This window comes from Balaenoptera borealis (assembly GCF_965194805.1).
Source record: "Balaenoptera borealis genome assembly, chromosome: 3".
Classification (NCBI taxonomy): Eukaryota; Metazoa; Chordata; class Mammalia; order Artiodactyla; family Balaenopteridae; genus Balaenoptera; species Balaenoptera borealis.
This window is the reverse complement of record NC_138866.1, coordinates 113,673,117-113,696,627: the sequence shown is the minus strand read 5'-3', so window position 1 is coordinate 113,696,627 and position 23,511 is coordinate 113,673,117. Positions and strand designations below refer to the sequence as shown.

Here is a 23,511-nt window from a genome sequence, read left to right as displayed (position 1 = left end):
CTTCATTTGCAAATATTTTCTCCCATTCTGATGGTTGTCTTTTGGTCTTGTTTATGGTTTCCTTTGCTGTTCAAAAGCTTTTAAGTTTCATTAGGTCCCATTTGTTTATTTGTGTTCTTATTTCCATTTCTCTGGGAGCTGGGTCAAAAAGAATCTTGCTGTGATGTATGTCATAGAGTGTTCTGCCTATGTTTTCCTCTAAGAGTTTGATAGTGTCTGCCCTTACACTTAGGTCTTTAATCCATTTTGAGTTTATTTTTGTGCATGGTGTCAGGGAGTGTTCTAATTTCATACTTTTACATGTACCTGTCCAATTTTCCCAGCACCACTTATTGAAGAGGCTGTCTTTTCTCCACTGTATATGCTTGCCTCCTTTATCAAAGATAAGGTGGCCATATGTGTGTGGGTTTATCTCTGGGCTTTCTATCCTGTTCCATTGATCTATATTTCTGTTTTTGTGCCAGTACCAAACTGTCTTGATTACTGAAGCTTTGTAATATAGTCTGAAGTCAGGGAGCCTGATTCCCCCAGCTGCATTTTTCGTTCTCAAGATTGCTTTGGCTATTCGGGGTCTTTTGTGTTTCCATACAAATTGTGAAATTTTTTGTTCTAGTTCTGTGAAAAATGCCAGTGGTAGTTTGATAGGGCTTGCATTGAATCTGTAGATTGCTTTGGGTAGTAGAGTCATTTTCACAATGTTGATTCTTCCAATCCAGGAACATGGTATATCTCTCCATCTATTTGTATCATCTTTAATTTCTTTCATCAGTGTCTTATAATTTTCTGCATACAGGTCTTTTGTCTCCTTAGGTGGGTTTATTCCTAGATATTTTATTCTTTTTGTTGCAATGGTAAACGGGAGTGTTTTCTTAATTTCACTTTCAGATTTTTCGTCATTAGTGTATAGAAATGCAAGAGATTTCTGTGCATTAATTTTGTATCCTGCTACTTTACCAAATTCATTGATTAGCTCTAGGAGTTTTCTGGTAGCATCCTTAGGATTCTCTATGTATAGTATCATGTCATCTGCAAATACTGACAGCTTTACTTCTTCTTTTCCAATTTGGATTCCTTTTATCTCTTTGTCTTCTCTGATTGCTGTGGCTAACACTTCCAAAACTATGTTGAATAATAGTGGTGAGAGTGGGCAACCTTGTCTTGTTCCTGATCTTAGTGGAAATGGTTTCAGTTTTTCACCATTGAGGACAATGTTGGCTGTGGGTTTGTCATATATGGCCTTTATTATGTTGAGGAAAGTTCCCTCTATGCCTACTTTCTGCAGGGCTTTTATCATAAATGGGTGTTGAATTTTGTCGAAAGCTTTCTCTGCATCTATTGAGATGATCATATGATTTTTCTCCTTCAATTTGTTAATATGGTGTATCACATTGATTGATTTGCGTATATTGAAGAATCCTTGCATTCCTGGGATAAACCCCACTTGATCATGGTGTATGATCCTTTTAATGTGCTGTTGGATTCTGTTTGCTAGTATTTTGTTGAAGATTTTTGCATCTATGTTCATCAGTGATATTGGCCTGTAGTTTTCTTTCTTTGTGACATCTTTGTCTGGTTTTGGTATCAGGGTGATGGTGGCCTCATAGAATGAGTTTGAGAGTGTTCCTCCCTCTGCAATATTTTGGAAGAGTTTGAGAAGGGTAGGTGTTAGCTCTTCTCTAAATGTTTGATAGAATTCACCTGTGAAGCCATCTGGTCCTGGGCTTTTGTTTGTTGGAAGGTTTTTAATCACAGTTTCAATTTCAGTGCTTGTGATTGGTCTGTTCATATTTTCTATTTCTTCCTGGTTCAGTCTCGGCAGTTTGTGCATTTCTAAGAATCTGTCCATTTCTTCCAGGTTGTCCATTTTATTGGCATAGAGTTGCTTGTAGTAATCTCTCATGATCTTTTGTATTTCTGCAGTGTCAGTGGTTACTTCTCCTTTTTCATTTCTAATTCTCTTGATTTGAGTCTTCTCCCTTTTTCTCTTGATGAGTCTGGCTAATGGTTTATCAATTTTGTTTATTTTCTCAAAGAACCAGCTTTTAGTTTCATTGATTTTTGCTATTGTTTCCTTCATTTCTTTTTCATTTATTTCTGACCTGATCTTTATAATTTCTTTCCTTCTGCTAGCTTTGGGGTTTTTTTGTTCTTCTTTCTCTAATTGCTTTAGGTGCAAGTTTAGGTTGTTTATTCGAGATGTTTCCTGTTTCTTGAGGTAGGCTTGTATTGCTATAAACTTCCCTCTTAGCACTGCTTTTGCTGCGTCCCATAGGTTTTGGGTCGTCGTATCTCCATTGTCATTTGTTTCTAGGTATTTTTTGATTTCCCCTTTGATTTCTTCAGTGATCACTTCGTTATTAAGTAGTGTATTGTGTAGCCTCCATGTGTTTGTATTTTTTACAGATCTTTTCCTGTAATTGATATCTAGTCTCATAGCGTTGTGGTCGGAAAAGATACTTGATACTATTTCAATTTTCTTAAATTTACCAAGGCTTGATTTGTGACCCAAGATATGATCTATCCTGGAGAATGTTCCATGAGCACTTGAGAAAAATGTGTATTCTGTTGTTTTTGGGTGGAATGTCCTATAAATATCAATTAAATCCATCTTGTTTAATGTATCATTTAAAGCTTGTGTTTCCTTATTTATTTTCATTTTGGATGATCTGTCCATTGGTGAAAGTGGGGTGTTAAAGTCCCCTACTATGATTGTGTTGCTGTCGATTTCCCCTTTTATGGCTGTTAGTATTTGCCTTATTGAATTGTGGTTTTCTCAGGGTATATGCCCAGTAGTGGGATTGCTGGGTCATACAGTAGTTCTATTTTTAGTTTTTAAAGGAACCTCCATACTGTTCTCCATAGTGGCTGTATCAATTTACATTCCCACCAACAGTGCAAGAGGGTTCCCTTTTCTCCACATGCTCTCCAGCATTTGTTGTTTGTAGATTTTCTGATGATGCCCATTCTAACTGGTGTGAGGTGGTACCTCATTGTTGTTTTGATTTGCATTTCTCTAATAATTAGTGATGTTGAGCAGCTTTTCATGTGCCTCTTGGCCATCTGTATGTCTTCTTTGGAGAAATGTCTATTTAGGTCTTCTGTCCATTTTTGGATTGGGTTGTTTGTTTTTTTAATATTGAGCTGCATGAGCTGTTTATATATTTTGGAGATCAATCCTTTGTCCCTTGATTCGTTTGCAAATATTTTCTCCCATTCTGAGGGTTGTCTTTTCGTTTTGTTTATGGTTTCCTTTGCTGTGCAAAAGCTTTTAAGTTTCATTAGGTCCCATTTGTTTATATTTGTTTCTATTTCCATTACTCTAGGAAGTGGATCAAAAAAGATCTTGCTGTGATTTATGTCAAAGAGTGTTCTTCCTATGTTTTCCTCTAAGAGTTTTATAGTGTCCAGTCTTACATTTAGGTCTCTAATCCATTTTGAGTTTATATTTGTGTATGGTGTTAGGGAGTGTTCTAATTTCATTCTTTTACATGTAGCTGTCCAGTTTTCCCAGCACCACTTATTGAAGACACTGTCTTTTCTCCATTGTATATCCTTGCCTCCTTTGTCATAGACTAGTTGACCACAGGTGTGTGGGTTATCTCTGGGCTTTCTATCTTGTTCCATTGATCTATATTTCTGTTTTTGTGCCAGTACCATATTGTCTTGATGACTGTAGCTTTGTAGTATAGTCTGAAGTCAGGGAGTCTGATGCCTCCAGCTCCGCTTTTTTCCCTCAAGACTGCTTTGGCTATTCGGGGTCTTTTGTGTCTCCATACAAATTTTAAGATTTTTTGTTCTAGTTCTGTAAAAAATGCCATTGGTAATTTGATAGGGATTGCACTGAATCTGTAGATTGCTTTGGGTAGTAGAGTCATTTTCACAATATTGATTCTTCCAATCCAAGAACATGGTATATCTCTCCATCTGTTGGTATCATCTTTAATTTCTTCCATCAGTGTCTTACAGTTTTCTGCATACAGGTTTTTGTCTCCCTGGGTAGGTTTATTCCTAGATATTTTATTCTTTTTGTTGCAGTGGTAAATGGGAGTGGTTCCTTAATTTCTCTTTCAGATTTTTCATCATTAGTATATAGGAATGCAAGAGATTTCTGTGCATTAATTTTCTATCCTGCAACTTTACCAAATTCATTGATTAGCTCTAGTAGTTTTCTGGTGGCATCTTTAGGATTCTCTATGTATAGTATCGTGTCATCTGCAAACAGTTACAGTTTTACTTCTTCTTTTCCAATTTGTATTCCTTTTATTTCTTTTTCTTCTCTGATTGCCATGGCTAGGACTTCCAAAACTATGTTGAATAATAATGGTGAGAATGGACATCCTTGTCTTGTTCCTGATCTTAGAGGAAATGCTTTCAGTTCTTCACCATTGAGAATGATGCTTGCTGTGGGTTTGTCGTATATGGCCTTTATTATGCTGAGGTAGGTTCCCTCTATGTCCACTTTCTGGAGAGTTTTTAATCTTAAATCAGTGTTGAATTTTGTCAAAAGCTTTTTCTGCATCTATTGAGATGATCATATGGTTTTTATTCTTCAATTTGTTACTATGGTGTATCACATTGATTGATTTGCATATATTGAATAATCCTTGCATCCCTGGGATAAATCCCACTTGATCATGGTGTATGATCCTTTTAATGTGTTGTTGGACTCTGCTTGCTAGTATTTTGTTGAGGATTTTTGCATCTATATTCATCAGTGATATTGGTCTGTAATTTTCTTTTTTTGTAGTATCTTTGTCTGGTTTTGGTATCAGGGTGATGGTGGCCTCATAGAATGAGTTTGGGAGTGTTCCTTCCTCTGCAGTTTTTTGGAAGAGTTTGAGAAGGATGGGTGTTAGCTCTTCTCTAAATCTTTGATAGAATTCACCTATGAAGCCATCTGGTCCTGGACTTTTGTTTGTTGGAAGATTTTTAATCACAGTTTCAGTTTCATTACTTGTGATTGGTCTGTTCATATTTTATATTTCTTCCTGGTTCAGTCTTGGAAGGTTATACCTTTCTAAGAATTTGTCCATTTCTTCCAGGTTGTCCATTTTATTGGCATAGAGTTGCTTGTAGTAGTCTCTTAGGATGCTTTGTATTTCTGCAGTGTCTGTTGTAACTTCTCCTTTTTCATTTCTAATTTTATTGATTTGAATCCTCTCCGTCTTTTTCTTGGTAAGTCTGGCTAATGGTTTATCAATTTTGTTTATCTTCTCAAAGAACCAGCTTTTAGTTTTATTGATCTTTGCTACTGTTTTCTTTGTTTCTATTTCATTTATTTCTGCTCTGAACTTTATGATTTCTTTCCTTCTGCTAACTTTGGGTTTTGTTTCTTATTCTTTCTGTAGTTCCTTTAGGTGTAAGGTTAGATTGTTTGAGATTTTTCGTGTTTCTTGAGGTAGGCTTGTATAGCTATAAACTTCCCTCTTAGAACTGCTTTTGCTGCATCCCATAGGTTTTGGATCATCATGTTTTCATTGTCATTTGTCTCTGTTTATTTTTTGATTTCTTCAGTGATCTCTTGGTTATTTAGTAACGTATTGTTTAGCCTCCATGTGTTTGTGTTTTTTACGTTTTTTCCCCTGTAATTGATTTCTAATCTCATAGCGTTGTGGTCAGAAAAGATTCTTGATATGATTTCAGTTTTCTTAATTTACTGAGGCTTGATTTGTGACCCAAGTTATGATCCATCCTGGAGAATGTTCCGTGTGCACTTCAGAAGAAAGTGTAATCTGCTGTTTTTGGATGGAATGTCCTATAAATATCAACTAAATCTATCTGGTCTGTTGTGTCATTTAAAGCTTCTGTTTCCTTATTAATTTTCTGTTTGGATGATCTGTCCACTGGTGTAAGTGAGGTGTTAAAGTCCCCCACTATTCTTGTGTTACAGTCGATTTCCTCTTTTATAGCTGTTAGCAGTTGCCTTATGTATTGAGGTGCTCCTATGTTGTTGCATATATATTTATAATTGTTACATCTTTTTCTTGGATTGATCCCTTGATCATTATGTAGTGTCCTTCCTTGTCTCTTGTAACATTCTTTATTTTAAAGTCTATTTTATCTGATATGAGTATTGCTACTCCAGCTTTCTTTTGATTTCCATTTGCATGGAATATCTTTTTCCATCCCCTCACTTTCAGTCTATATGTGTCCCTAGGTCTGAAGTGGGTCTCTTGTAGACAGCATATATATGGGTCTTGTTTTCGTATCCATTCAGCAAGCCTGTGTCTTTTGGTTGGAGCATTTAATCCATTCACGTTTAAGGTAATTATTGATATGTATGTTCCTATGACCATTTTCTTAGTTGTTTTGGGTTTGTTTTTGTAGGTCCTTTTCTTCTCTTGTGTTTCCCACTTAGAGAAGTTCCTTTAGCATTTGTTGTACAGCTGGTTTGGTAGTGCTGAATTCTTTTAGCTTTTGCTTGTCTGTAAAGCTTTTGATTTCTCTGTTGAATCTGAATGAGATCCTTACCAGGTACAGTAATCTTGGCTGTAGGTTCTTCCCTTTCATCACTTTATATATGTCATGCCACTGCATTCTGGCTTGTAGAGTTTCTGCTGAGAAGTCAGCTGTTAACTTTATGGGAGTTCCCTTGTATGTTATTTGTCATTTTTCCCTTGCTGCTTTCAATAATTTTTCTTTGTCTTTATTTTTGCCAATTTGATTACCATGTGTCTCGGCATGTTTCTCCTTGGGTTTATCCTGTATGGGACTCTCTGCGCTTCCTGGACTTGGGTGGCTATTTCCTTTCCCATGTTAGGGAAGTTTTCGACTATAATCTCTTCAGATATTTTCTTGGGTCCTTTCTCTCTCTCTTCTCCTTCTGGGACCCCTATAATGTGAATGTTGTTGCGTTTAATGTTGTCCCGGAGGTCTCTTAGGCTGTCTTCATTTCTTTTCATTCTTTTTTCTTTATTCTGTTCCGCAGCAGTGAATTTCACCATTCTGTCTTCCAGGTCACTTATCCGTTCTTCTGCCTCAGTTATTCTGCTATTGATTCCTTCTAGTGTAGTTTTCATTTCAGTTATTGTATTGTTCATCTCTGTTTGTTTGTTCTTTAATTCTTCTAGGTCTTTGTTAAACATTTCTTGCATCTTCTCGATCTTTGCCTCCATTCTTTTTCCGAGGTCCTGGATCATCCTCACTATCATTCTTCTGAATTCTTTTTCTGGAAGGTTGCCTATCTCCACTTCATTTAGTTGTTTTTCTGGGGTTTTATCTTGTTCCTTCATCTGGTACATAGCCCTCTGCCTTTTCATCTTATCTTTCTGTGAATGTGGTTTTTGTTCCACAGGCTGCAGGATTGTAGTTCTTCTTGGCTTCTGCTGTCTGCCCTCTGGTAGATGAGGCTATCTAAGAGGCTTGTGCAAGTTTCCTGATGGGAGGGACTGGTGGTGGGTAGAGCTGGCTGTTGCTTTGGTGGGCAGAGCTCAGTAAAACTTTAATCCACTTGACTGTTGATGGGTGGGGCTGGGTTCCGGCCCTGTTCGTTGTTTGGCCTGAGGCGACCCAACACTGGAGCCTACCCAGGCTCTTTGGTGGGGCTAATCACTGACTCTGGGAGGGCTCACGCCAAGGAGTACTTCCCAGAACTTCTGCTGCCAGTGTCCTTGTCCTCATCGTGAGACAGAGCCACCCCCCGCCTCTGCAGGAGCCCCTGCAACACTAGCAGGTAGGTCTGGTTCAGTCTCCTGTGGGGTCACTGCCTCTTCCCCTGGGTCCCGATGCACACACTCCTTTATGTGTGCCCTCCAAGAGTGGAGTCTCTGTTTCCCCAAGTCCTGTCAAAGTCCTGCAGTCAAATCTCGCTAGCCTTCAAAATCTGATTCTCTAGGAATTCCTCCTCCTGTTGCTGGACCCCCAGGTTGGGAAGCCTGACATGGGGCTCAGAACCTTCACTCCAGTGGGTGAACTTCTGTGGTATAACCGTTCTCCAGTTTGTGAGTCACTCACCCAGCAGTTATGGGATTTGACTTTATTGTGATTGTGCCCCTCCTACCATCTCTTTGTGGCTTCTCCTTTGTCTTTGGATGTGGGGTATCTTTTTTTCATGATTTCCAGTGTCTTCCTGTCAGTGATTGTTCAGCCGTTAGTTGTGATTCCGGTGTTCTTGCAGGAGGGAGTGAGAGCATGTCCTTCTACTCCGCCATCTTGAACCAATCTCTCTAAGACCCCTTTTTTAAAACCTTTTTTTTTTAATTTTTATTGAAGTATGGTTGATTTACAGTGTCGTGTTAGTTTCAGGTATACAGCTCAGTGATTCAGCTATACATACGTATATATTCTTTTTTTTTAATTTATTTGTTTATTTTTGGCTGCGCTGGGTCTTCATTGCTGCACGGGGGCTTTCTCTAGTTGCAGCGAGTGGGAGCTACTCTTCGTTGTGGTGCATGGGCTTCTCATTGCAGTGGCTTCTCTTGTTGCAGAGCCTGGGCTCTAGGCATACAGGCTTCAGTAGTTGTGGCTCTCGGGCTCTAGAGCACAGGCTCAGTAGTTGCGGCGCATGGGCTTAGTTGCTCCACAGCATGTGGGATCTTCCTGGACCAGGGCTCGAACCTGCGTCCCCTGCATTGGCAGGCGGATTCTTAACCACTGCACCACCAGGGAAGTCCCTTAAAACCTTTTTCAATCCTTAAAATACTTGCAGTTGGACAAAACAAAAATTTGAATGTTATCTCATGGGATTTTCAATATGTGTAGAGGTTTCATAGTGACTAAGAGACTCACCCTACTGACATTCTTTATAGGTATATTATTATATATGAAGTGGTACAATACTAATTTTAAATCAACTGTAAATGATTAGGTATATGTATTGCAATCCCTAGAGCACCCACTTAATAAAAAATACAATGAGATATAGCCAAAAAGCCAATAAAAATTTACAAGTAATCTTAAAAGTAACTCAGTAAACACATATACACACACACCTGTGTATTATCTGGGCAGTGTAATTACAGTTATTTAAAAAATTTTTTTTCTTCTATCAAAAGTCTATCAAATTTTCTTACATATTACTGGTGTAACCAGGAAAAAATACTTATACTTTGGTGTTCTCAAAAATGAAAACTAGAAATACATGTCTTTGAAACCTGGATTGTTATGGAAAAGAATAAAATGTAAACATAAATGAAATTAAAAGAGATTAAAATGTAATTTTCTAATGGTATCATCCTGGGCTGGGATTTGCAGGGAAGAAAATTAAAACAAAGACTTAAAGTTAGCAATTGTCTAACTAACAGGTATCTGCTTTGATCTAACTAAGAAATGCTGTCTTAATAATTGATCTCCAGCTCACGTTTGTCCAGTATGCCCTTGTAAAATTGGTTGGTTTTTTTTTCTCTAGAAGTTGTATTGTTAATTAACTGATCATCTGAGTAATTAGGCGTTTCCTCTGCCTTTGAAGTGAACTTTTAAATAACTAACTTTAAATATGAAGGAAATTAAGCTTATAATTATGTCCTTAGGATCAAAGTTCTGATCGTACCAGTCTTTCTTCAGTGGGAGCCCAGGATTCTGAATCTACCTCATTAACAGATGAAGATGTCTGCCACGAGTTGGAAGGAGCCACTTCTTCTCAGGAAAGCAGTGCCACTGCAGGGACTAAGGGAATTGATTTCAGCAGAACAAGCCTGGAAGGTTCTTCCTCCTTAGAAGGTTTGTCCAAACAGCTCGGTCATACTGCATTTGATTTGTGGTACCTTTATTTTTTCTCCTTTATGTTTAATTTTGTAAAAGATTTGCATGGCTCAAAACAGTAGAGAACCAAGGCACTTTCAGAGAAGTCTAGCTTCTTCCATCCTCATCCCTTCATCTTGTTTTGTCACTGTCCCTAGAGGTAGCCATTTTTATTCATTTTGATTTATCCTTTCATTGTTGCTTTTTTTAATGTGCTTTTGTTTTAAAATGTGCTTTTTTAAAAAGCGTGTGTGTGTTTGTGTGTGTGTTCTTAATACCTCTTTGTCTTCTTACTCAAAAGGTAACATGCTATAAACACTTAACTGTTTCTTGCTTTTTTCACTTAACACTATATTCTGAAGAGCATTCCATATCATCACATAGTGTTGTCCCTCATTCATTTTTACCGTTGTAGTGTTCATCATGTGTGGATGTATTGGTTTATTTTAACCACTTCCCTGTTGATGGACTTTAAGTTCTCAGTCTTTAACTGTTATAAATAATACTGTGATGCATATATGTCATATTATATTTTGCCAGGGTATTTTTGGAAGATACTTCCAAGTTTTTCCTTGAAGTGATATTGCCAGGTTCCTTCCTCAGGGGTATACTATTTTGTATTCCCACAGGTAGTATATAAGAATACCTATTTCCCCACAGCCTTGTGTAGAAAATACGTTAGCACACTTTGAAATTTTTGCCGTCTGATAGGTGAAGAATGTATTTCAATTTAGTTTTCATTTTTCTTTATCTTATAAATTAAGTCGCATATCCGTTTATGTGTTTAAGGACTATTTGTATTTCTTTTTCTGTGAACTGTCCTTTGCCTACATTTCACTTTCACTTTTTGGTCCTCCCCACTTTTTAAAAGTTTTAATAGCTCTTTTTTATGTTAGGGAATTAATCCTTTGTCTCTTATATAAGTGGCAGATGCTTTTTCCAAGTTTGTCAAGTTCAGGGGTTTTTTTTTCCCCCACATAAAAGTTTTTAATTTTATGTCATCAAATTTATCAGTTTTTGCCCTATTGCTTCTGGATTTTGAGTTATTATGAAAGATTTCCCCTTCCCTAGGCTCACCACTGTTTTCTTCTCATACTTCTCTGATTTCCTTTTTAACATTTTCTGGGGTCAGCAGACTTTTTCTGTAAAGGGCCATATTGTAAATAGTTTAGGTTTTGTGGGCCACATACATCTCTGTCACATATTCTTTTTTGTCTTTTTCTTTTTTTTAACAGTGCTTTAAAATGTTAAAATTATTCTGAGTTTGTGGTCATACAAAAATAGATTTGACCCCTGATTTAAATATTTAATCCATTTGAAAGTTATCCTGTTATATGATGTGAGGAATGAATGTATTATAATGTTTTTCAAATTTGCATCTTTGCTACTTTAAAAAGCTTTTATTTTGGAAATAGTCAATCACAAAAGTAGAAGGAATAGCACAATGAGCTCCCATGTACCTTCACACAACTTCAGCAACTATCAACAAATGGCCAATCTTGTTTTATCTTTTCCGCCTCTTCTGCTGCCAACATTTTTTCCTTCCCCACTGGATCATTTTAAAGAAAATCCGAAACAGTATATAATTTTATTCATAAATACTTCAACATGTATTGATATTTCTAAAACACAAGGACTTTAATGTTATATCTTTGTAACTTTTTATTAAAGTTTATTTATTTAATACATTTATTATTTACTCTGTTATACATGTAGTGTGTACATTTTTATGTATGTAAATACTGTACATTTCACAAATTGAGGACAACTGATTAACCAGTATCAGATTAAGAGGCAGAACCTTGGGACTTCCCTGGTGGTCCAGTGGTTAAGACTCTTTGCTCCCAATACAGGGGGCCTGGGTTTGATCCCTGGTCAGGAAGCTAGATCCCACATGCCACAACTAAAGAGCCCACATGCCACAATGAAGCTCCTGCATAATGCAACTAAGACCTGGTGCAGCCAAACAAATAAATAAATAAATAAATGTTTGGGGGGGGAGAAAGAAACAGAACATAAACAGCATCCAGAACCCCCTCTCATAACCACATCTACTCACCACTCCCTTCACAAATGAACATTATCTTCTAACACTGTATGTCAGCATGGCCATTTTTGAACATGTTATGAACTCATACGGTATCTTTTGTGAAGCATTCATTTTTTTTCGAAACAATTGTAATATTGTTATATTTTCAGTGTGACAAGATTTATCATATATCTTATATAAAATATATACTTAAATTTTCACAACTATCTCATGAAACTCTTTTTAAAAGGCGATTTGTTCAAATTGAGACCCAAACAAGGTCTACTTTTTGCATTTGTTTGATACGTCTACTAACTCCCTCATCTTTGTTCCCTGTTTTTTCCCCCTTTCGTATATTCATGAAGAAATCCGGTGATTAGTTCCCTGCCCCTTATTTTTTTTCTAACATGCAAGAACAGTTTATTGAGCTAAGTAAATAAGACTTACCTCACAACCTGATTCATATTTGCTAAAAAGAATATTTATTCTGTGCTGTAGATTGATTAGATACAAGAGGTAGGCTGCCCACATAAATGATTGAATTAGTCAAGGCTGATAGATAGCAATTTTGAACTAGCTTTAGCAGAGGGGGATTACAGAAGGTTATCGGGGGACCATCAGGAAAGAACTCTAGTTGCCACCATTTCTAAGCATCTTAAAGGATGATGTGAAGCTTCAGCTCTCTCTCCACCTCTCTGTATGTCTGTGTGGCAGGGCCTAGGGCTAGAGAAAGCTCTAGAGCTATCTTTTTTTTTGTCATTTATTTGCTGAAGCAATCAGATCATTAATCTGGATTATGCATCCCCATGGTGGTGTTTAACATGTTTTCCTATCCTCTCTATTTCTTGGAACTGATAGTTTATACTGTTACTTTTTTTTTTAACCTTTATATTTATAAAAATACCATTGTTAATGCATAAAATGTAGTAACTACTGGAAAAAAAAAGTATAGAAAATGTATTGATTACTTCCAGTTTTCCTAACTAGATATAGCCACTGTCAGCAATTGACTTGACCACAGAACTGCCCTTATTTTGTTGTCATTTTAATACCTGCTAATATCCCTTTGCTCTTAAGAATATACTTGGAAACTCTTCCCTAGTGTTTAAAAGCAAGATTACTGTTCCAGATTTTAAAGATCCTTATAAGGCAGAGAGTTGCCAGTAATTCTTTTCATGATCTGAAATAAGATCAGCTGTTTTATACTTTTTAGACCTTAGAACTAAACACTTTCTTTTATCCAAAACATGTAAGAATAGAAACAGCAAAATAGTAATTACAAACAACTGGAATGTCTTCTAGTCTGTACACACAAAGTGCTTAATAAGTGAGTAATGAATTAAAGCACATTTCCTTAGGTGTACACAAAGGCATATGTTGAAAAACATTTTTCATTATTTATTTGCCTTTTCTTAAATTACCTTTATCATTTTAAATAGTTTTAAATAAAATAGTTTGACATTTTACCAGAGAATTTATGAAAGTGAAAGATTCTCATATCCTTTCTGTTAATTTTAATGGTTTTGCTCTTTGTTTTTTAATAATGAACAGGATCCTTGTCCAAGTTTGCCTTACCTGGGAAATCAGAAGTGGCATCTTCCTGCAACACGAGTAATACAAATATCTTCCAGAACTATGCAATGGAGGTACAATTTAATCAAAAGAACATCTTCATGTACTACTTAATAAAATTTACATTTCTTAAGTGTTGATAGTCTCTGGTAGAGTGATAAAAAGTTAAATATATGGCATCTGAAAATTTCAGAATGTATATTGCTCCTGAATAAACTTAAAATATCTAGTATTTCAGATTATTAAAGTCATATGACTTTCTCTGTTTAGAAAAGTTCCATACTTCCTTTCATGTTTATCAACATACAAAAGCATTTTTATTTCCAGTATTTATATTTACCCTTTGTTTTATGTATGTCCTCTTTGAATTTTTGTTACACTTTGGTTTTTCTTTTTTGTTTTGGCCATACCACACAGCATGCAGGATCTTAGTTCCCCAACCAGGGATTGAACCCGCACCCCCTGCGGTGGAAGCACGGAGTCCTAACCACTGGACTGCCAGGGAAGTCCCTATTTCACATCTTAAACACTTGTAACTAATTTTGCTGTGCAGGCACACTTTTTGGATGAGGATACAGGGAGCAGTTTTGGCATTTGTGCCAACTTTTTCCATCATGTTTTTCATTCTTTGTGTCACTTTGATGTAGATATCTGCTGGGTATGCTGCTATATCCCATTTTCTTGCAATAAAAAGGTTATAGTTTTACACCTTAAAAACTTTCCCTAATTTTTGTGTAAAAATTGCTTCCAAATACATTTGTGTTTCTGTTTCACACTAATTCGCATAAATTTGGAAAATAAATTTGCATGCAGCTGGAAAATAAATGAGGAGCACTGATGTTGCAGTTTACAAAGTTTCTGATGGCTTCAGGAATTTCTATATTTTAATGTAACGACAGCATTTACATTTATCTATAGCAATGCTTCGTAAACTGTCTGTAGTGACAGACCAGGGTTTTTTTTGTTGTTGCTGTTTTTAATTTCCCATCTGTCATGGCTGTTACTCTTGTAAAATCTACTGATCACCGACTTAGCTGTTACAGCAATTAGTTTAAAGGTCTCCAAATCCTCTTCTCAGTTTCTTTACTTAGCTCATCACAAACCAGTAAGAGTTTGTGGACCAGCTCCTGACTGGTGACCACACTTTGAGTAGCACAGATCTGTAACATGTAATTACCAATACCTATTTTGTGTATTAACAAAGTAATACTTGGGTTTAGTTTTCCGTTTATAAAATCATGGCAGATTTTATAGTACATAATTATAATGGTAAAAATGCTCACTTAAATGCAAGTTTCCCTTTCAGGCAAAAGTTTTGGAACAGACTTAGCTGAAATAGTTAAAGATGAGTTTATTATATAATGTACTGAATGTAATCCATTTTTCATTTGTAACTTCTGAATCCTTCTGAGTTTTACTTTTCCAGTAGATATATGAATTGAAATGGTTTTTAAATTGTAATTGCACTAACCGGCTTACTTTATAAAATGCTGTTTTCTCCCATAGGTTCTTATCTCGAGCTGCTCTCGTTGTAGAACCTGTGATTGTCTTGTCCATGATGAGGAAATCATGGCTGGCTGGACAGCAGATGATTCAAATCTCAATACAACCTGCCCATTTTGTGGCAATCTTTTCTTGCCCTTTCTGAACATCGAAATAAGAGATTTAAGACGACCTGGAAGGTAATGATTTATGCTTTTTTTCCCTTCATGTTTAAGGGTCATGTTTCCTAGAATATCTCTTTTCTCAAAAAGCTCCTTTGATTCACATTACAGATACTTTTTGAAGTCAAGCCCGTCTACAGAAAATATGCATTTTCCATCCTCCTTTTCAAGGCAGACAAGGCAGTCTTGTATCTCAACATCAGCCTCTGGTCTTGACACATCTGTTCTCTCTGTTCAAGGGAATTTTGATCTAAATAGGTAATTATGACTATGTGGAACTATATTTTAACAACATATATTATACATTTCAAGTAATGACAAAAGAATTAGCTGACCATTTTAAGGTTTAAATTCCTATGTATAATAGATTCTTAATCTCAAGTTCTTATTCCTAATTAATTATCTCTCTCTCTTGAGGAATTAAGTCAGTACTGAGGTACTTCTACTTTGCAATATTTAATTTTCTACTTAGGAATATTTAATAATCTAGGAAAACATTTGGCGCTGATAGATGAACTATAAAATCAAACTAAGACTTACACAGTAAGCCTAATACAAGTAAGTCTGTGCTTAAATGCCGAAATCGACTCCATTTTGGAGAAGTGCCAAATACACCAAATATAGCTGGGCAAGTGAAGCTATATTGGTAACTGCATGTGCAAAAGAAAATGCCTACATAGTACTAGCAGGCTAGCATGACCTGTTTGATCCTGAATGCTTAGACTGCAAAACTGCAAATCTGTGTGTGTACCTTCTTTCATCATAGGTCTATTATAGCCCTTTCTTTGTCTCCCACTAGCTCTGACTCCTGAAGGAATAGGTGCCTATTTTTTCTGGTTTGTATCCTCGGGCCTGCTGTGGTTCCTGCAGTATAAAAGTTGTCCACTAAATGTTTTGAACAGATGAATGACTCTTGTATATTTAAAGTTTACTGGATAAAAAGGAAATTTAACATGACTAGGCTACTTTAAACTGTATCCTTTTTCCCAGCCAAAGCCTGATTAACATCTTTCCTTCGTTTTACTTTGCTATGTGCAGCTCTGATTCTAAAGAGAAGAACATGGTCAGTGAAATAAAGTAAATCTAGACAGTGATACGCTTTTTTCTTTTTTCAATGCCCAAGCAAATCAAAGTTGCTCGAAAATACATGTGCCCGAAGTATTCAGATCCCTGCTGATAGATCAAAAGCAGCTTTGTCAAAATGTCCAGTATTTCCAATGGCCAGGAGTGTCAGTACTTACGGCACCTTGGATAAGGAAGACAATGGAGGGCAGACGCTCATTCCTACAGGCAGCCTGCCAACTACTTTACAAGGAGCTACAGTATGTATTTTGGTGTTTTTTACAATTTGGACATTGATAATTTACGTATGAGTTTGTTCCCCTTGTGCTAAACAGCCTTGTAAGCTTCAATTTTATTATTGTTAAGAAGAGTGTCTTGTTACATGATACAGTTACATTTCTAATTATATGGAAATTATTGACAGGAATTTTTTTTAATGATTTAGTATCATCAATCTTATAATTGCTATTTATGGTTTTTATTTACTCAACAGGATTCTTTAGGATTAGAATGGCACCTCCCAAGTCCAGATCCTATCACTGTTCCATATCTTAGTCCTTTAGTGGTATGGAAGGAACTTGAAAGCTTATTGGAAAATGAGGGTGATCATGCAATAACAGTGGCAGACTTTGTGGACCATCATCCAATTGTTTTTTGGAACCTGGTGTGGTATTTTAGACGTCTTGACTTACCCAGTAATTTACCTGGATTGATTCTTTCTTCTGAGCATTGTAACAAGTATTCAAAGGTATGAGAGTAAAAATTAACTAAAAGCCAGTGCTACTGTCACCATTGTAATGTTTGCATATTCCTAATGACAAAAAAGTAATTTTATGCTGAATATTTTTAATAACCATCTGAATCAATAAAATTGTTGCAAATAATTTTTCTTCTTACAGTCTAGCGGTAAGACAGTCATGTTTTTTAGACTTCTTATAAAGTTTACACAAAATGGACTTGACTTTTTGTTATAGCCTCAAGAATAAACTGTAAATGACTCTTATGAGAAGACTTTGTGAGTTTGCCCCACTCATGCCTCATCTCATACCTCCTTCAAAAATAAGCCTAACACTTTAGTTGGACATCTGTAATTCATATCACAGTCATGTGCTACCATTCTCTTCATTCCTTTACTGTGAATTTTTGTTTAACATTTAGGTAGTTTGTTATATGTTCACTCGTATTTTTGATATGTTGCTCTATTAAAGCATTTTTTTTTCTTTTTCATATGCTGTCACTGGCACTAAATGGCAAAGTGTCTAAGTTCAGAAACTTTGTCTTCTCCCTTCTTGTACTTCATGTCTATGATTGTGCATGTGTTTGGATTTTCAGTATATAGTGAATGAGAGGTTAACTCAGTCAGAGTATCTGCGCTAGGGTCTTGAACTGATGGAGAATGGGGCTCCTGGATTCGTCTTTCTGTGGAGCCTCAGTCATAAGCTGGTCAAGATTAGCCCTTCATGGTACCCTTTCTCACTGATCTTAGTACTTTGTTAAATCTGCTACTTTAGGGATCATTGGCTTCTCAACTCAGGTCATCTCCCTTCGGTAGGTTATAAAATGCAGACAAATCAGTGATTTTTCTGTTCTCTTTTCTCTCTTACACACATGCATCCTAAAAAATATTTTTAAGACTCTTTATAAAATATTTACAAAACATTGTCATATAAGGATCATTAATGAATGTTTTTTTATTCTTCAACACAGATTCCTCGCCACTGTATGTCTGAAGACAGTAAATATGTTTTAATACAAATGTTGTGGGACAATATGAAATTACATCAGGATCCAGGACAGCCGTTGTACATCCTCTGGAATGCCCACAGTAAGTGCTGTCATAGAATGCTGATGTCCTTCATATGAGAGTACTATTTGCTTTAAATAGCCTAAACTAATGTGTAACTGACTTTTATTTTACACTACTTTTTGTCTTACAGGTCAAAATCGTACTCTTTTGTTTGAGAGTGAGTGTTAAGTTTGATGTTTTTAGTATTATCATCTATGGAGGTCAAGGGGTTTTTGTTTTTGTTTTTTGAGTGGTGCTGTGTATGTGCTGGAGGGGTTATGTTTTGTAGAGTTTTGTTTTTAGCACATTGCTTGTACCCTATTTCTTCTTTGTACTTATTTTTTGTTTGTTTCCATCCCAGGCTGCTGATTTAAAATTCCTTCCAGGGGCTGTATTAAGGAAAACAGTATTTTTAGTTATTGTGTATTTGAGCCTTTAAGCTTATTTTTATCATTATTTGTCTTATTTCTTCCTTTTTTCTTCTTACTTCATTCTTAGGTTTCAGTTCTTTTATCTATTGCCCTTAATTTATTTTTAGTGCTTTGTAACTTTTTCAATAGCTGTCAGTTGCTGCTTAATTACATTCTCCTTTCTACACAGAACATTCTTCTTCATCTGCTCTTTTGTTCTTTTACAGCCCAGAAATATCCAATGGTCCATTTATTGCAAAAAGGTGATAATTCATTTAACCAGGAACTATTGAAAAATATGGTAAAAAGCATTAAAATGAATGATGTCTATGGACCAATGAGTCAGATTTTAGAGACACTGAATAAATGTCCTCATTTTAAAAGACAGAGGTAAGTCATTCTTTTAAATGAATATATTGTTCCTCTAAGCAGATTCATATTGTTTGCTGAGTGATTTGTTAGAATATCTCATGCTTTTATTAACATAAAAATTTTTGTAGATATGTATAGACTGTTTGAATAGTAATATCTTCTCCACTCCTTTTTCCCCCCAGGAGTTTATATAGAGAAATACTGTTTCTCTCACTTGTGGCACTGGGAAGAGAAAACATTGATATAGGTAATTCAGCATAACATATAACATGTAATATTTATATATCATGGCATAGTTTTCAAAGTGTTTTTATATTGGTAGTCTTAATTAGTTTAATATAAAATTATATTAATATAATAGAACTGTGTCTGATTTTTTTAATATAAGGTAAAAGATACTTTGATATTTTGGTCATGTTGGTAATAATAATGATAAATAATGAAAGCTAACATTTTTTGAGGGCTTACTATGTGCCTTACATTGTAGCAAGTAGTTTCCATATTTTATCTCATATAATCCTCAAAATCCCTATGAGATGGGTACTGTTATCATTTCCATTTTATTACTGAGGCAACTGAGGATCCAAGAGGTTAAGTGACTTAAACTTGGGTTTCACAGCAATAACAGAGCCATATCTGAACCAAGCAGTCTTAATTTCCAATCCCATGCTTTTAACTATTGTGTCAGATCACTAATGACATTAAGCTTGTTTCAGAAAAGAAGTAAGGTAGCTAAATATATATTTTAGGAGGTCTCGAACATTTTTGGTTGATCATCTTCTACTCTCAGTTATTGTGCTTGGCCTCCTTTAGAGTAACAAATAGAAAGTAAAAGGATTGAAAAAGATACTCCATGCAAATAGTACTAAAAAGGGAGCTAGAGTGACTACATTAATATCAGAAAAAAATAGACTTTAGAGACAAAGAAGGACATTGTATAATGATGAAACAGTCAATCCACCAAGAATTATTAATTGTTTATAACAATTATAACATATATGCAACTAACAACAGAGCCCCAAAATACATGAAGTAAAAACTAATAGAATTGGAGGGAGAAACAGACATTCAACCATAATAGAACAACTAGGCAGCAGATCAGCAAGGAAATAGAAGACTTAAACAGCACTGTAAACCAACTAGGCCTAAGAAACGTCTACAGAACACACCATCCAACAACAACAAAATACACATTCTTCTCCACTGCACATGGAATATTGTCCAGGATAAACCAAATGTTAGGCCATAAAACAAGTCTCTCAGTAAATTTAAAAGGTTTGAAATCATACAAAGTATGTTCTCTAACCACAGTACAATGAAAAGAGAAATCAATAATAGAAGGAAAATAAGAAATTCACAAGTATATAGAAATTAAACAACACACTCCTAAATAGCAAATTGGTCAAAAAAATCATAATAGAAATTAGACAATACTTTGAGATAAATGAAAATTAAAAACACAACATACCAAAACTTTGAGATTCAGTGAAAGCAGTTTCTACCTTAAGAAACTAGAAAAAGAAGAGCAAGCTAAACCCAAAGCAAGCAGGAGGAAGGAAATAAATATTAGTGCAGAAATAAATAAAATAGAGAAACAGGGAAAATATTTTTAAAAATCGAGAAACTCATTGAAATCAAAAGTTTGTTTTTGAAAAGATCAACAAAATTGACAGACCTTTAAGCTAGACTAAGAGAAAAAGAGAGAAGACTCAAATTACTGAAATTAGGAATAAAAGGGGGGATATTCCGGGACTTCCCTGGTGGCGCAATGGTTCAGAATCCACCTGCCAATGCAGGGTACACGGGTTCGATGGTCCGGGAAGATCCCACATGCCGCAGAGCAGCTAAGTCCGTGCACCACAACTACTGAGCCTGCACTCTAGGGCCCACGAACCACAACTACTGAGCCCACATGCCACAACTACTGAAGCCTGTGCACCTAGAGCCCATGCTCTGCAACGAGAAGCCACCGCGGTGAGAAGCCCGTGCACTGCAACAAAGAGTAGCCCCCGCTCGCCACAACTAGAGAAAGCCCGCATGCAGTAATGAAGACCCAACGCAGCCAAAAATTAAATAAATAAATAAATAGGTGGGATATTCCTACTGACCTTACCTAAATAAAAATAATTATTATAAATAATTATATACCAACAAGTTAGATAACCTAGAAGAGACAGGCAAATTCCTAGAAAGACATAAACTATAAAACTGATTCAAGAATAGAAAATCTTAATAGACCTATAACAAGTAAAGAGATTGAGTTAGTAATCAAAAATTGTCCTGCAAAGAAAAGCCCAGGACCAGATGGTGAATTCTACCAAATGTTTAAAGAAGGATAATACCATTTGTTATGAACTGCATGTTTGTGTCCCCTACCCCCAAATTCATATATATTGAAACCCTAATATGATGGTATTTGGAAGTAGAGCCTTTGGAAAGTAATTGCATCATGAGGTTGGAGCCCCTAAGATGGTATTAGTATCCTTATAAGAAAAAGAGGAGGGAATTCCCTGGCGGTCCAGTGGTTAGGACTCAGCACTTTCACTGCTGTGGCCCAGGTTCAATTCCTGGTCATGGAACTAAGATCCCGCAAAGCTGCATGGTGCAGCCAAAAAAAACAAAAAGAAAAGTAAAAGAAAAAGAAGAGAGCTGTCCCTCTCTCAGCCACATGAGGATACAAGAAGAAGACAGCTATCTGCAAACCAGGAAGAATGCTCTTACCAGCCACCACATCTGCTGGCACCTTGATCTTGGACTTCCCAGCCTCCAGACTGTGAGAAATAAATGTTCATCATTTAAGCCACCCAGTCTATGGTATTCTGTTACAGCAGCCCAAACTAAGACACTAACCCTTCACAAACTCTGACAAAAAAAGCAGAAGAAAACGAAGTGCTTCCTAGTTCATTCTATGCGTTAGGCCAATATTATTACCCTGACCAAGCCCAGACAAAGACATCACAAGAAAAGAAAATGAAAGAGCAATATCCCTTATTAATATAGATGCAGAAATCCTCAACAAAATACTAGTAAACCAAATCCAGCAACATAGAGAAAGGATTATTTGCCATGACAAAGTGGGATTTATCCCAGGGATGCAATGTTGGTTCAACATAAAAAACTCCATCAATGTAATACACCATATTAATAGAATGAAAGACAAAACCACATGATGTCTCAATAGACACAGAAAAAGCATTCGACAAAATTCAACAAACTAGGACTAGAAGGGAACATCTTCAACCTAATAAAGGGCATTTATGAAAAACCCACAGTTAACACCATACTCAATGGTGCAAAACAGAAAGTCTTCCCTTTAAGATCCAAAACAAGAAGAGGATGCCTGCTTCCACCACTTCTATTCAACATTGTACTAGAAGTTCTAGCTGGGGCTGCTAGGCAAGAAAAAGAAATAAAAGGCATCCAGATTGGAAAGGAAGAAGTTAAACTATCTTTATTTATAAATGACATGATCTTATGTATAGAAAACCCTAGAGATTCCACACCAAATCAAAGCAGAACAAAACAAAAAACCCAAAATATTAGAGTTAATAAATGAATTCGGCAAGGTTGTAGGATATAAGATCAAGATACAAAAATCAGCTGAATTTCTGTAACTAGCAATGAATCATCCAAAATGAAATTAAGAAAGCAATTCCATTTACAGTAGCATCAAAAAGAATAAAATACTTAGGAGTTTGTTTAACCAAGGAGGTGAAAGACTTGTACAATGAAAATTACAAACATTGCTCAAAGAAATTAAAGATCATGTGAATGAATGGAAACATACCCCATGTTCATAAATTAGAAGACTAATATGCTTAAGATATCAGTACTACTCAATCTACAGATTCAGTGCAATTGCTGTCAAAACCCCAATGATGTTTTTTACAAAAATAGAAAAACCCATCCTAACATTTATGGAATCTCAAGGGACCCCAAGTAGCCAAAACAATTTCAAAAAGAACAAATCTGGAGGACTCAACACTGATTTCAAAACTTACAGCAAAGCTACAGTAATCAAAACAGTGTCGTACGGGCATAAAGACAGACATATAGACCAGTGGAATAGAATAGACAGCCCAGAAATAAACCCTCACATTTATGGTAAAAATCATTTTTGACAAGAATGCCAAGACCATTCTGTGGGGTAAAGACAGTCTTTTCAATAAATTGTTCTGGGAAAATGGGATATCCACTTAACAAAAGAATGAAGTTGGACCCTTATACAAAAATTAACTCAAAATGGGTTGAATACCTAAATGTGAGTCTTAAAACTATAAAACTATTAGAAGAAAACATAGGACAAAAGCTTCATGACATGGATTTGTCAGTGATTTCTTGGATATGACACCCAAGGTACAGGCAACAAAAAAAACAGGCAAATGGGGCATCATGAAAATTAAAGATTTCTGTGCATCAAAAGGTGGTATCAACAGTGTAAAAAGGCATCCCACAGAATAGGAGAAAATATTTATAAATCATATATCTGATAAGAGATTAATATCCAGAATATATAAGGAATTCCTGAAACTCAACAACAAAAAAACAGGCCATTGCAAAATGGGCAAAGAGCTTCACTAAACATTTCTCCAAAGAAGATATACAAATGGCAAATAAGCACATGAAAAGATGCTCAACATCACTAATAGGGAAATGCAAATCAAAACTACAATGGGATACCATCTCATACCATTAGATAGAATGGCTACTATCAAAAACCCAGAAAATAATGTGTTGGTTATTTTCTGGAAAATAAGGATATGAAAAAATTGGAACCCTTGTGCATTGTTAGTAGTAATGTAAAATGGTATAGCTGCTGTCGAAAACAATATGGCATTTCCCTTAAAAAATTAAATATAGAATTTCCACATTATCCAACAATTTCACTTCTGGGTATATACCCTGAAGAATTGAAAGCAGGGTCTCAAAGAGATATTA

General features: G+C 35.8%; 1 protein-coding gene across 11 annotated transcripts in view; it reads left to right on the top strand.

Annotated features, from left to right (window-relative positions):
• The window catches only part of DENND4A (DENN domain containing 4A), a 135,912-nt gene that overhangs the window by 105,281 nt on the left and 7,120 nt on the right, over positions 1-23,511 (top strand). For 8 of the 11 annotated variants that reach the window (XM_082383216.1, XM_082383218.1, XM_082383213.1 and 5 more), the window contains 10 exons: positions 9,468-9,657; positions 13,259-13,353; positions 14,786-14,961; positions 15,055-15,201; positions 16,067-16,265; positions 16,499-16,753; positions 17,713-17,830; positions 17,943-17,969; positions 18,429-18,591; positions 18,756-18,820. In XM_082383216.1, coding sequence (XP_082239342.1) covers positions 9,468-9,657; positions 13,259-13,353; positions 14,786-14,961; positions 15,055-15,201; positions 16,067-16,265; positions 16,499-16,753; positions 17,713-17,830; positions 17,943-17,969; positions 18,429-18,591; positions 18,756-18,820 — 1,435 coding nt within the window. The remainder of the gene's footprint in view (positions 1-9,467; positions 9,658-13,258; positions 13,354-14,785; positions 14,962-15,054; positions 15,202-16,066; positions 16,266-16,498; positions 16,754-17,712; positions 17,831-17,942; positions 17,970-18,428; positions 18,592-18,755; positions 18,821-23,511) is intronic. The other 3 variants (XM_082383221.1, XM_082383220.1, XM_082383223.1) reach the window with 1 other exon arrangement.